Source organism: Amblyomma mixtum, chromosome 5 (assembly GCF_055824585.1).
Source record: "Amblyomma mixtum isolate Tamu chromosome 5, ASM5582458v1, whole genome shotgun sequence".
Classification (NCBI taxonomy): Eukaryota; Metazoa; Arthropoda; class Arachnida; order Ixodida; family Ixodidae; genus Amblyomma; species Amblyomma mixtum.
This window is the reverse complement of record NC_143016.1, coordinates 22,153,315-22,168,396: the sequence shown is the minus strand read 5'-3', so window position 1 is coordinate 22,168,396 and position 15,082 is coordinate 22,153,315. Positions and strand designations below refer to the sequence as shown.

Below are 15,082 nucleotides of genomic sequence, written 5' to 3'. Positions count from 1 at the left end.
ATGGGACACCTAAATTCAGCAGGTATAGGACGGACTTCTTCACTTATGAGTCACTATCCAGACCGAATAGTCCGACCTGGACATTGTCATCAATACTTCATCATCAGCCCTTGCACTGGCTACAAACAAACATGTGACAATCCCAATAGGTAGTGTGAACACAGGACACTGCAGCCATCCTTACCACACTGCTACAGCTATAAAGAATCTATCAAACAGCCTGGATAAAACAGGCATCTAAAATGTGCAACGCGCGAGCACAACAGCATGTACACGCAAGACATGAAAAATTTTCAGGAATAAATTCTAGTTTTGCTGCATCTTCCTGCTTTTAAAGTGAGCTTTAAAAGTTTTAAGATCTGATATGTGAGAGAGTTCTCTCAGTTTGGCACTTGAAACAAACAAATCTGTTCAAAAGAGGAAAAAAAAAACTGAGCCCAAAGCAGCTTAGCAAGGAAACGTTTGCCACCAACAAACGCAGCGATCACCAGAACCCTTAATGAAGCTCATTACAAGCAAAGGTTGCTGTACAGCATGCATGTAAGAAACAAATATCAGCGCTCACAATCACATACAGAGCAGGAGTACCCTAGCTATGCCTTCAAGTACACTGCAGAGAAACCTTGTTCCCATACATCAGCTGAACCAACACGACAGCACATTCGCACCAAATTGAGGCAAAGCAATTCTTATGAAAAACGATGCCTACAAATGCTTGCTGCTTTCAGTCCATTATTTTTCACAAATAATAAGTGTAATGGTATGAGCTTCAAACGCAGCATTTACATTGTAATAACGAAAGCCCCTCCCCCCCGAACCTAACAGACACTGCATGTTTAGTTAAGGCAGCTAATGGTAACACTTAGAACAAAAAACTAACCAAAGCCAACTTTTCAGGCTATCATGTTTTAAATTTTTTTAAAATTTGTTTTAACTTCATGCCCTTAAATTTCAATATTCAATATTCATTTCACACGTAGCTGTGCACTGTGAAATCTTTTACAGCAAAGTATCTTTTGCCAAACTTAAGAAAAAATCTTCCCGTTATTTCCAGATTGTTTTCTAGACCTCACCTCCAATTCTGAGGCCCTGTCATGAGACATTTACTGCCTAAAAGTGTTTCTTACTATTTGTATTATGTGCATGTCTATTAAAACTATTTTAAGCTAGATGCTATGAATTTCTGAAAGTTAGATAATGTTGAATAAACCTGATCTCACTGGCCTGGTACAGCCATTCCATGCTAAAATTTTATTTAAATGTGCCTGTTTCAGCCAAATGCAAGGCTCCCTTTAATACACGCAGAGTATAGAAAAAAAATACACACCTTCAATGATAGCACATTATACTAAGTAATTTCCACGCACTCCATGTAGTGTATACAACTGTCAAACAAGCAAACAAAAAAATGCAAGCACTGCGATTCTATCTCTTTTACCCCAGGCTTCAGAATCACGCAAGCACTGTAAACATGCAAAGCTTGAGCACATTTTGAAGATTAAGAGAAGAAACGTAATAGCAAGAAAAGCTTACATTTTCGACTTCGACTTTTTCTGTTGTTTTCTTCAAAACATGAGAGAACTGATGATTTGTGCAGGAGCCAGCTTCTTTAGCTGGCCGCTTGGAGGTTTGCTTCACCTTCAAGTCAGCTAATGCAAGAAGAAAACAAAACAAAAATAGGCATGCAGTTCCCTTTCTACACTTGTTTTTGTTCACAGAAAACATGGGATCCCTCACCAACCAAGAAAAGCTTGTGAGGATGATGCTTAAAAAGTAATAAAAACATGCACTTACATATGCGGAAGGTGATAGAGCTTCGAGCCTTGCCTACACTGTTTTCAGCCACGGCGATGTACTCTGCTTCATCTTCAGACGTTGGGCTTTGCACCCTCAGACACCATTCGCCATAGCCCTTGTTCTCTGCCACACAAGAAAGAACACACAGCAACAAGAGATCAATTTTACGCACCAGTATTACAAGAACAAATTCACTGTGTTGAAGACACATGCACAATGCAGACAATTGCATGCCTAACCACGAACTGAGTACATCAACTCTAGATCGGAGTGCTCATGCACTGAAAGCCTCGTTATCTTGAATCTACATTAACGTTCACTCACTCTGCACACTGACATGAAGCCTTTATTTTAAGCACAATTTAATCCAAGTCCTCCTTGTGCACAAAATAAGGAAGAATAAGAAGGAAAAATGCTGCTTGAGAAATAGCACCATGAAACACAGACAAAAATGTTCAGTGGTGCACCAAACCTTTCCACGTTTCTCAGCACAGCTTGGTTAAAGTTAACCTGCAACCCATATTCTAAAAACTACTGCAGCAAACCAAACCCAGGCTAAATAGAATGAACAAGCAAACAGAATAACGCTTGATTCAACATAAACTTCATTCACCATTTATTCACCATCAAAATGCTAAAAAAGTTTTGAACAAGGAAAAATTAGTTCAAGCCTGCACTTTTCAATGTGAAACTAAAAAAAGTAAGTTCGCAGTAAATCACATGTGATCAGAACTTATGTTGCAGAATGGCACTAAACAAAGCATCTCCAGAAACTAGTCACTGAATAAAGTCAGCTCGGTTTTGATTTAGGTTCGGTTAGGTTAGGTGGCTACCAGGAACAAGAACATAAAAGCAGGTCAACTCCATTGTTGCGAGGATTTCCTTTGTGGGGCATTTGCTGCTTTGTTCTCTGGTTGTGTCTGACTACACAAAGCTTAATCTGATAATCTGGAGAGTAAATTGTAACCCATATACAACTGTCCCAAACTTTTTGCACCATCAGCAACAATCTAAAATGCCAAAGGAAAACACTACCACCAGACAAGAACATAAAAATATTAGCTGCTGGAGAAAAAATACATGCAGTGCCTATTTATCCTTCCATGCCATCTTTGCACCATCAAGATAGTGGAGTGCAATGACAGTCTGCCTCAAATAAAATTTTCTCATTTTGCTGCTCCGATTCCACTTTTCTTCGCATTTTATGCAGCATTGACAGCACACACAGAAACACATCAGCCTTCCAACATGCAGCAAATGCATTGTGACCCCCTTACAGAAAGCCTCAAACATTTTTTATACAGCAACACATTAGCCTCCCAATATGTAGCAAATGTCTTGAGCCACACAACAGAGAATTGCAGATGAAATGCAGACCAAAAGTAACCCGAAAGAATGAAAAGAAGTAATAGGAAAGACAGCAGACGTACACTCAGCCCTTGATGAGAAAAGCTAGACAGCAGTCAGCAGCAGCCAGGAAGGAAGGAAAGAGGAAAGACATATGAAAGGACAGGTTTGCATCCATAAAACAGGCATCTGAAAAACAGCTTCACTAGAGGCACGAGCCAAAACAAGCAAGTTAGAACAGCACTTCATATCATAAAACATTAAGGAATGCAGGTTACCTCAACTGAATATTTCCAAGATATAATTTTATCACATTATCAAAAGGTACATTCATTAACTTCTAAAACTTTCACTGAATTTCACTGTTTTTCACTGTCTATACTTGATATGTTATCAGCCAGTAAACCATCAGCATTAGCCTCTACTTTTACTACTGACTTCCATTAAGCAGAGGCATGGGTTTCAAAATGGAAAATTTTTATTAGAGATATCATAATGAAATTAGGTGTTTGACTAGTATTTGGTATTGCTCCTATTTTCAAAAATATAATTAGTTTCACTATATCTCGTTACTTTATATATTATGAGAAACTAACTGAAGCCTAATTAGGCAATTTCCCACGGGTTGTTAAGACACTTTCCCTCAATGTTTTTCTATTTCTGACTGAAATGGAGCTTTAGCCAAAGTCCTGCCATGCAGAGCAGTGCTAGTATGCATATCCCCTTCGGGCGCCGTGTCCACGATTGTGGACGCGAACTTCGCGCGCGCTGGTGTGTAAAAATACAACCAAAAGCACTTTTTTGAATGTACTAAGACACGCCCCTTGAGCCACTTTAACGGACATGTGGCGCCATCCCACGGGATGTCAACAAAATGCTGTCGAAAAAGCGCGGGAAAGTATGGACGCGTCTACCTTCTACGGAGCGAAGAGTAAGTACTTCTAGTTTTCTTCCGTTTTTCACTATTCCAAATACAAACTCACCGAAATATTGGCATTTACGTATCAATGTAAGGTCCTGTGAATGTGAAACAGCTGCATTCATCCTTCTTGTGAAGAAATTCAGCCCTGCATGCAGTTCCAGAAGTTAGCGTCCACATTTGTGGACACGGCGCCTCAAATCCGCCTTTCCTAACACACGCTTTTTCCTGAGTTCACGGCGTTGCTCACGCGCTGAAATGAAGAAAACCTCTCTTTTTCCAGGTATATCCAAGCATGCTACTGAAAGAAGGCGCCTGGATGATGACACAGCCGAAAATATATTTAGAAGAATTCAAGACGGTGATATTTCTGACGCAGATCTTTCTGATGACGAGTACACCGAGCAGGACACACAAACTACGGTAATTTTGTCTGTTTTATATGTTTAGTTAGAAAATAATGTGGCGTATGTTGTGTTTTTTCCTCAGACTCCTACAACAAATGGCACTGCCCAGAGTGCATTGTTATTGCCTGGAACATCAAGCACGCAGGACAAGCAAGTGCCAGATGTGCCATCGAAGAAGATGAAGACCTTGAACTGGGTTGAACAACCTCTTCAACCTGGGAACACGAACTGCACCTACCAGCTTCAAGGTGGATCAATCCCTGAGGACCCATTGGCATACTTCAGCCGGTATTTCTCACCCATGCTTTTTCGCGATCTAGCCACATTCACTAACATGTACGTCCTGCAGAAAGACGGGAATGTGCTTGGGACTTCTGAGGAAGAAATCAAAATTTTTTTTGGAATCCTAATGCTCATGGGAGTTCTAAAATTCCCAAGAATTCCTGCCATAGCTGAATCCATGACAGCAAAGCGATTTTTTAGGATTAGAGCCGCGCTTCACATCACGGACTCGAACGCTCCACGGGACCCAAACAGCCAGGACAAGTTCTGGAAAGTGCGCCCTATCATAGAGGCAGTGAGGTCACGGTGCTTGCAGCTAGAACCCTTGGGGCACAACAGTATAGATGAGCAGATGGTTCCATTCACTGGCCGTGTCCCCGCCAAACAGTTTGTTAAAGGAAAGCCAAACCCAGAAGGGGTGAAAGTGTTTGTCCGCTGCAGCGCCGATGGCTTAGCACATGACCTCGAGCTATACCAAGGGAAGGGAACAGGGGTCAGTGCACAGCATTCACACCTCGGACTTGGCGGATCGGTTGTCATGCGTCTTGTGGAAGCAATGCCTAAGGAAAAGAACCTGAAGTGCTTCATGGACAACTACTTCACCTCAGTGCCATTATTCCTGGAGCTGAAGCAAATTGGCATTCTCGCCAGCGGGACGATCCGAGCCAACCGACTGCTCAAGTGTCCCTTAAAAAGTGACAAAGAAATGAAGAAAGAAGGACGGGGAAGCATGGATCAGAAGGTTTCCGCGAATGGAGACATTGCCATTGTGAGATGGCAGGATAATGGAGTCGTCAATATGGCATCCACACAAATTGGAATTGGGAATGTGGGAAAAGTAAAGCGATGGAGCGAAGCAACAAAGCAACATATTGAAATTGACTGCCCAGAAGTTATTGTGCAGTACAACGCATACATGGGAGGTGTTGATAAACTTGACTTTGTGATGTCACTGTACCCGCTTACGGCAAGAACCAGAAAGTGGCCAGTGAGGGTTATTTCTCACTTTCTGTCTTTTGCGTTGTGCAACAGCTGGATAGAATATCTACGAGACGCGAGTGCCGAGAAGCTTCCACAGAAAAGTACCTTGGATATGATGGCATTCCAGAGAGACATTGTTAACAGCCTCATCGTATGCAGCAGAACAACCCCGAAAAAGCGCGGTCGGCCAAGCAGTGAGTGCCCAGAGCCTGTTGCGAAGAAGGCTAGCCCGCATTTGCTACCCACCGCAACCATCAGGTACGATGGCTACAGTCACTGGCCAGAGCATGTCAGCACACCAAACGCGCAGCGCTGCCGCCGTGAGGGATGCACAGCGAAGTGTAGGATTCGCTGCCGAAAGTGCCACATTTTCTTTTGCCTCTCAGCTCAGAATGACTGCTTTTACCTTTTTCACAACAAGTAGATTCTAAAGTGCTTGATTTTGTTCACAAATCAAGCAATAAACCTTTACCCATGTTTTGTGCCCCACGTCATGCTGAGAACACTGTCGCACTTTCTTTTAGTTGTGTGCCATATTTTTTCTGTACTGAGGCGCTGTGTCCACAAATGTGGACACTCTAAAATTCTAAGAAAGAATAAAGTTTTTGTTTCAGTCTTTTAAAGACTCGTCATTTGCAGCTTGGAGAACACAAAATTGTGCTCACATATTTTATTTGTGTCACAGATTTTTTTCGCGCCTGAAGGGGATATTGTTCCTGAGGTACATCATATAAAAATTTTCAATTATGTAGAAGCACCATAATTATGACATAATTATGGTGGAATTATAGTTCACAATATTTGATATGTTTGACTGTCACACAAAAAATATCACAGCTCCACAGTTTGTTTTTTCTGAATTCAACAATACAAGATTAATAACATGGATAAGTCTATTCATGTTGGCAAAAATATGCAAGTAAAACATATGAACGGTGAGGCTTGACTCTATATGTAAAGCTGGCAACGAAACTTTGCAGGATGCGGGTAGGAGGAAGAAAATTTATTTCAGCACAATGTATTATGTAAGGCAGTCGCCTAAAATTCCTGCAAGTATGAGGGGATGCACATGTTCCATTTGGTGGTAGACGACTGGACCACCAGACAGTGCAACAATGACCAAATGCAAACCAAAAGCATTCTGGAAGTGTGCTGTACATGTCCCTGCACTCTGCACCCTGCAACCTGCACCCTGCACCCTGCAACCTGCACCCTGCAACCTGCACCCTGCAACCTGCACCCTGCAACCTGCACCCTGCAGCCTGCACCCTGCAACCTGCAACCTGCACTCTACACCCTACACTCTACACCCTACACCCTACACCCTACACTCTGCACTCTGCACCCTGCACCCTGCACCCTGCACTCTGCACTCTGCACTCTGCACCCTGCACTCTGCACTCTGCACCCTGCACTCTGCACCCTGCACCCTGCACTCTGCACCCTGCACTCAGCACCCTGCACCCTGCACTCTGCACCCTGCACTCTGCACCCTGCACCCTGTACTCTGCACCCTGCACACTGCACCCTGCACACTGCACCCTGCTCAAAAGTTGAAATAATGAAAGAGCTGGAAGTCAGCAGAAGCTTTCCCACCAAAAATTGAATCAACAAGACTGTGATAATACTAAGAATCCAGGAAAAAATGCACTCTTTTAATTGAATGCAGAAGGCAGCATAGGTGTCAAGTCCACACACTCACCTACACAGAACCTGTCCTCTTCACTGTCAGGAAGGGGCAGGTCGTCACGCAGAAACCAAACTCGTGGCTCGGGGTAGCCACTCACAGTGCAAGAAATCTGCACCCAGGGATCTCCGGTCAGCTCCACCACGTGCGGAGCTACCGTGAAGTCGGGTGCATTCGTGGCACGGCTCGTGGCTGCAGCAAAGGATAACGACAAACTCTGTGATAACCTGAATGACGATGTTCAGCCCATGGAACATAGAAGCACTCGTGACTCGAGCAAAGGCAAATGACACATCATAATAAAGAAAACATCACTTCTTTAGGAAATGAGATGCTAGCCATAAATTCAATGCAATTTCAGTGCTAATGAGCTAGTACAGTGGTTATCGCCTGGCTGTTTCCCTTATCAAACAAAAATGACCATTAAAGATCGCAGAGTCGTTGACGTCCCAGAAAACTGCTCGCTTTAGCGAACAAGCATGTGAGCCATTCTGGAACTAAGCCACACGTCACAATAAAGACACCCACCTCTAACTGCCAGGGCAAAGTCGCACCAGACCTCGTCCTTGTCGGTATAGGCAACAGCAGAGTAGCTGCCTTCGTCACTCTTGCTCACGTCGTAAAGCTCCAACATGTACTCCTTTCCACGAATTTTCGTTATACGGCAGTGGTCGTTTGGCACCAGCTGCTCTCGGCCATGAAACCAGGCCACACCTGCAGAAAGGATTTGGCAGCATTTTGAAACATCACACTCTGCCACCAATGGCAGTGTACTGTGCACAAAATGTTGAAGAAGAAAGGCAAAACCCAAGCACTTGCCTAGCAGCTTGGGTGTTGACACTTCACAAACAAACTTGGCAATCTTCCCTGAGTGCAAACTTGTCCTTGCTTCTGGCTGCAGACTGAAGCGCAGAGAGGGGTCCTTGCACTGTTTTCTTGCACCGGGTTCAGCATATGTGGGGACTCTTAACTGCTTTAAAATTATCTTGGCGGCAGAAATGTGCTCTTTTTTGTCTTTCTTGGGAGTTGATGTTAATGGCCTCGCAGAAGAAGTCCTGGCGCCTTGCGTCTGCAGCGAAGCTCTGAGCTGTGGCTTTGGCTTCGGAAAACTCCTCTCATCCGTCTGATCCTCAGCCAAGGACTTGTACTTCCAGTTGGTCTAAATTTGGAATAAGAAGGCAGAAGACATCAAAAACAGAAGAATCAGTAAATTCCTCAGCAGACATAAAAGAGGAGACTAAAGTGTAGTTACAATAATGAACTGCTCCTTTGACGAAAGATTTTACAAAAGAAATAATTTATTCCAGCTATTACCGGAGCATCTGCAGATTTTGTTGGAGCAGCCCGAAGTTTGGCACTGCTAGCCACAGTAGCTGTTTTGGCAGGCTCCTTTTCAAAGACATCTGATGCAGCTGTTGCGGTCGAGTCCTCTTCAGAGTCTGATGCACTGGACAACTCCAGAGAACCAACAGAGAGTTTTTCCGACATTTCAGATAGCTCATCAAGGTCCCTGCAAGAAACAAACATACAAAAGATGGGCACCCTTTTTAAGTCAAATTATGGACAATCAAAAAATCCATGCATTACACTAAGGAAGCACCATCACTGAAGAAAAAGAAAAGCACAAGCATGGACGAAAGCGCAGTAGCTGACCATGCACACAGTTTACTCAACTTGTCATGAAAAACTATGTGACCTATGAGCTCCTGTGTTCAAGCACACATGATGGAAGCACTAGCACATTTTTATGGAAAAACTTTGTCATTTGTGTGCATCGGACTATGAGTCAAGCAAGTGCACAATAGAATACTGCGTGTTCAAAATCAGCCCGAAGGAGAAAGACAGTCACCTAGCTAGGCCCAGCTGTTGTTTTAAATGCAGAGCTGAGGGCCATAGATTGAAAGACTGCAACGGTAACATGCATCGTTTGCAGTGTGAAGGCAGGTATGTGAACTCCATCTGCAACCAGACCTATCGCTCCAGTAAAAGCTGCACCAGTAAGAACATCGAAAGCATGCAAGCTGCAACATGAGGCACCCAGTAGTCAAATGGACCTGCAAGTGCTGCTGCAAATGTTTTGAGCAAGGTTGCCGACCAATAACTCGTCCTCTACTTCAGGAGCATCTTTGACAACAGCAGTCAGAGGATCTTCACAGGAGAAGATGTATCCATGAAGTTTAGGCCTGTATCCTTCACAATCCATCGATTTGGCTATCAAGGTCCCTTTCAGGCGTGCTATGGGATCACTAAAGGGGAAGCTAAATTTGAGGCACTGTGGAATTGTGTGCAGGGATGGATTTATGGGTCACTCTTAGAAAACTGGTTCGAGGGGGAGGGGGTTCCATTTAAACCATGTACTGCTTCAGATTTTTTTTTTCTTCCATCAAAAAAGCGGGGCTCAGCACGCGGTTTTTCTATGTAAAATTTCCAGTTTGTCACCCAATTTTCCATTCAATTTCAATCAATTCATTTCAGTCATCAAATCCCGGTATTCCCCCAGTTTATCTAGTACAGTGAAAGCTCGTTAATTTGAACCTCGATAATTCGAACTTTCGGATAATTCGAACTACACTACTTGGTCCGGCCAAGCTCCATAGAGATCTGTGTATAAAAAAGCCCGTTAATTCGAAAGCGAGCCGGTTCCGCTACAGATAATTCGAACTTCACGCCGCCGCGTCTGGGCGGCTTGGCACACAGCACGTGGCCAAAAAAAAAAGCACCTCCGCATAGTTAGAGGCTGCGCGCGTCCTAAACGCGCGTTCTAAACGGGGAGGGAAGATGGAACTAGATAAAACCGTGGAAGAGTGGGAAAGCTTAAATGGCGCCATCACTGGCGTGGCGGCCGGCGGCACCGGAGGGTAGGGGTTGGCGACCGCGGTGGCGGCTGCCTATACCGCGCAACCTCCGGAACTCGCAACTACTCGTTAATTCGAGCCCTGTTAATTCGGAAATACGGATAAGTACTGTCAGCGCGGTCCCAGCCAAAGCCCATGAAAGGCTATGAATTCGGACGGGCGCTACAAATTACGTGCGAAAAAATTTTTTTCTTTGCGAGTGTCGTCCATCCTTCCACCCATCAGTCGCCAATGGAAGCACGCGGTCCGCCGCGATCATGACGCCGGCTTTTAGCATCGTTCCCTGCAAAAGGCGTTTGCTGCTAACCTGCTATTGCGCGTTCCAATGATTGAGTGGCGTCCGCCCCAAAATCTCCCGTCACGATAAGGCGAACCTACTGAAAACGAGGCTTGCACCCCCGGACAAGCGCTGGCACTCTGCCAAAGTTTGCTTCCCCCCTTGCTAGAGCTAACGTCAAAAGTAAACACACTGTGATGTTATCGCTGCGCAGCATCATGGCACACTGCCAAGAAATGCGTTGTGGACCATGACTGAGCGGAACGGAGGGCAGCGTTAACGACTGACGCTTTTTTTTTTTTCCAATTCTTAGGCAAAAATACCGCGTGGGTGGGTTCATTATGCGAGTGGGTTCACTATGCGAGTAAATACGGTGCATATACTGTAATGTAAATGGTTCTTGTCAGTTTTTTCGCGGCCATTCGATAATTCGAACATCGAATAATTCGAACTTTTTTCCCGGTCCCGTGAAGTTCGAATTAACGAGCTTTTACTGTATTTCCACCCATATGCTTTCGCTGCTCTCACCTTAAGCAGCTACGTTTGTTGTAATAAAAGGCTGGCACTCATTCTTAACCCCTCAAAATCACTGTGGCTCTCAAAGCTAGCTTGCAAAGACAGGAGACTTTCAAATGTTCCGATTTAAAAAAACCTTTAGGCATTTACCAAGTCGGGTGCTTTCTGGGAGCCTACAGGAAATTTAACTTATCCAAACGTCAATGGAAAGTTCCCGTTGGAGCGTATTCCTGCTTCCTAGCCGCACTTGGCCCAGAGGCGCCTGCACTGCTTGTTACCTGCTTCCCAGTCGCACCCGGCCACTGCCATCATCCGCTGGGTTGGGAATGACCATGTTGATGGGGTCGTAGTAGGCAGCGTAGCGGCCGCCCCGGAAGGCGCCCAGCGCAGCACTGCGCTTGCGCTGCCGAAACAGCCAGTTGTCCTCCCAGTCCTGCACACACGTGGTCCACACACGGGCAGGTGCGTTTTCATCACTGCCCTCAGCACCCCTCCCCTGCCCATCGACGTCATCCCTTTCTTCTTCCTCCTCAGAGTCCAGGGCATATGGCATCACAATGTCCACACCCATCTCAGGAAATGGAACCTGTGTTACAAAAGGAAGAAAAAAATAACACAGAACCGGAAATATGCGACTGAAAAGAGCAGCTCATACAGCTGCATGTGCAGCAATTTTTGAAAACACATTTGAATCTTGCAAAAAAATAAAAAGCCAGCAGACAAGGCTTTGCCCCCAAGTCATATTTACTTGGTATTTAGTACCTCTGCCTCATTTTCAAATGGTGAGTATCTATTATGTCTCTGAATTTGTAGATTCCTTACGATATTTACCTATAATGCTTTCGTAGTAGGCAGCCTTTCAAAAAGAGTATTTGTATAAATGAACACGCGAATTTCGATTTCGCCACCCAACCTGGCACAAGACAGCCCATAGTAGGATACAACTTTTGGTAACAATGGGCCACGGTCCGCGGCACCCAGTACTACTCCGCTAGCCAATCACAACAGTAAACGAGCCATCACGAAATTATGCAGATTTTGAGTTACCAGGAGCCTTTTTAATACACTTGATGCTGACTGGACTAAAGCATATCAGTTTCAATAAACCAGAAGTCTGAATAAAGCGAATTCAAATAAAACAAGATCTGCAGTAATAATCTCGGGACTTTGCGTGCAAAACATCCACACATGTGCAATTTCAAAATGCTTCCAAAATGTCAAATCATCAACCTCAAATTGCAAACAGCGAAAAAAGAAAAAAAAAGAAAAGAAAAGAACAAAGTTCACAACACAGAGGCACCAACCCTGTGCTCTCGAGACAAGTCCAGGGTGAAAGGGACTTGCATGCCTGCAGCATTGGCACACTCCTCGGGATCAGACAGAGCTCGGTTCCTCTCATCATCAGATTCTGTGTAAGCCTCTGTAATCTCCTCCTCAATTTTCTCTTCAATCTGTGGATAAAAAAAAAAAAAAAGAACCCACATTTTCCACAAAAAACTGCCTACCAAAGCAAAGATGTGCGAAGGCTGGTGCCATTGCGGCCACATTTTTTTCAACAAAGTAACTGATGCAGAGGCTCGGAGGATATGGCATTGTGCTGCGGAGCTGAAGCTAGCGGGCTAAACTCCAGAAGAAACAAAAAAAAAACGCTCTTGCACTGAGGTTTTAATGCATACTACAGAACCCCAAGTGGTTGAAATTGATCTGAAGCCCACTGCTAAAGTATGCCTTACAGCATACGGTATACCACATCCACACAACAATCTATGAATTTATTTGCCAACGGTAGATTACTTTCTTACTTTAGATTTGTGCCTCTCTAATAGCGTTACCAGTTCATGTAACATTTCTTGCTTGTCTGCTCTGCATTCTCACTGCACTTTTCGGATACACATTTTTCCATCTTAAAGTCACCTTTTTGGACACTCTTGCGTGAATGCATGGTCTTACACAGACTAAAGCTAAAATGAGATCTGATTACGCGTTTAATGTACGTATATGCTGCCTAAACTCGCCAAATGATAGGATATCTCGAAACATTTTAACTTCAACATATCTCTCAAAGTTTCTAGCACTATTGAATCCACACACAGTGGGCCCCACTTATTTGTTACTCCTTTTTTTCTGAAGCACTTGGGAAACGCTTCAGGTACTGAGAGACCTCTCATTTCAAGAAAAGGGCTCCAATTTAACAGTTACTAATGCGTAACCTGGAGGAGCCAAATTTCTCTATGCAGTAAAAGGTTTTTAAGAAATGCTGAAACCACTGCTTTTCAGTCATAGAAGCTTGCAGCCATCAATTCAACCCTGGTATTCTTGCAGACTAAACAGTCAAATTCCTTTCAAGGATATCAGTTGCCACTATTGCACTTACTGAGAATATCCCATTTCCACAACGTGCAACCAGTAGGATAAAACTAAGATATTGTATATATTTGAAGGCTAAAGTTACTTTTAAACTCGGCAACTCGTCAAACAAACCCAAACATAAATTAAGAACAATTACCATTATAAAGCTGCAGAGTCATAATGTAATCTTTTATTATACATCAGCAAGAAACAGTTGTCAATGAACAAGTACCTGCTTGACTAAACTGTGCCCTCAGTAAACATGTCATCCACACTCTGATGTAATAGCATCGCTGACACAACCTAAATTTACTTGGTAAAACTGTAGCGATAACAATGAAATCTCTGTACTCCATTCAGCACCACAACAATTACAGTCGAGCCCACTTATAATGTCCACAGTTATAATGAACACTCACTTATTACAAATGAGGGTGGTACTACCCTCAAAATATGCATTAGAGCAATGGAACTGCACCTCAGATACAACAAACAAACAAACAACCGTGGCGCCACACCTCGGTTAGCATGAACAAAGAGGCACCGCAAATTCGGCCCAACAACCGAAAAATCCACGCATCTGGTAAAAGCGGACTTTGAAGAGTGCCTCCGAGAACCTGTGACATCAGGCCTCGAAAAGAATGTGAGGAACTGAAAATGCAATAAGAAAGGCAAGACGCTGCCGACAAAGCGAATCAGTTTTACAAAATGGTGCAACAAAAATGAATGCCTTGAAGGGCGACATCTGCGCTGGTGGAAGGCGGCAAACTGTCACGTTAGCTAGCTTGTGCCCATGAGGATGAATGGCTGCCACCGGCAGCTGTCCTCTGTCATCGAAAACTAACTGTGGTGACAATACTATTCTTGCTACTGAATGAAAAGCGTAAGATTAACCAGCAGGACATGGGCGTTGTTCACGCAATCAAGGTGTCCTAGCATCAGCATTACAATAAAACATATGATGATAGCAACTGAACTGACATGCTGGGTGAAGCCATTCCTGTTTGGATAGCTTTATTCGCTGCCATGGAAATGATTAAGGCAGTGTGCATGGGACTGGCAGCAGAGTGCATAGGAAATTGCTTGCGTAAAGCATGGTTCAATGGCCAAGAAACGACTGAAGACGTTGTTAAACATCTGCATGATTAAACAGATGTGGTTTGGTAACAACGCGTCGTTGATGCAGACACGGCAGGACATGACTGCACTGGGGATGACTTACTGACGTGCGGATCATGATGCGAGCAGAGGAAAATGATACATTGTTGAAGCCATTGTATGTGAAGTATGAGCACTTCTCGACTGACAAGAATCTGATGACAAGGAGGCCAACCTGCCACCGGTTGTAGTGAATAATTTAACTGCAATTAGTTAAATCGTGTTGTTAAAGCAGCTTGTTGCTTGGCCTTGGCAAGAAACACACATATGACCACTCTGCAAAGCTTGGAAAGTGCCATGATATGATCTGCTTCAAAGGAGCTGATTCGCATAATGCTCTTTACAAAGAAACAAATGCCAGTTTCGTTGGATTTCGTATTTCTGGCTACAAAATGAAAAGTTCAGTTACTATGAACCTCGGATACGTAATCCGTGCGACCATAAAGTTCGTTATAAGTGGGCTCGACTGCAGTGCCTTTACACATTACAGCAGCTTGAATTAACAGC

General features: G+C 44.0%; 1 protein-coding gene across 9 annotated transcripts in view; it reads right to left on the bottom strand.

The window, feature by feature from the left end:
* Nucleotides 1–15,082, bottom strand: part of LOC149341525 (uncharacterized) — a 99,090-nt gene that overhangs the window by 16,507 nt on the left and 67,501 nt on the right. For all 9 annotated transcript variants that reach the window (XM_089543625.1, XM_089543626.1, XM_089543623.1 and 6 more), the window contains 8 exons: nt 12,373–12,519; nt 11,347–11,654; nt 8,735–8,930; nt 8,240–8,579; nt 7,949–8,134; nt 7,436–7,612; nt 1,795–1,920; nt 1,534–1,649 (listed from right to left, as the gene is read on the bottom strand). In XM_089543625.1, coding sequence (XP_089399751.1) covers nt 1,534–1,649; nt 1,795–1,920; nt 7,436–7,612; nt 7,949–8,134; nt 8,240–8,579; nt 8,735–8,930; nt 11,347–11,654; nt 12,373–12,519 — 1,596 coding nt within the window. The remainder of the gene's footprint in view (nt 1–1,533; nt 1,650–1,794; nt 1,921–7,435; nt 7,613–7,948; nt 8,135–8,239; nt 8,580–8,734; nt 8,931–11,346; nt 11,655–12,372; nt 12,520–15,082) is intronic.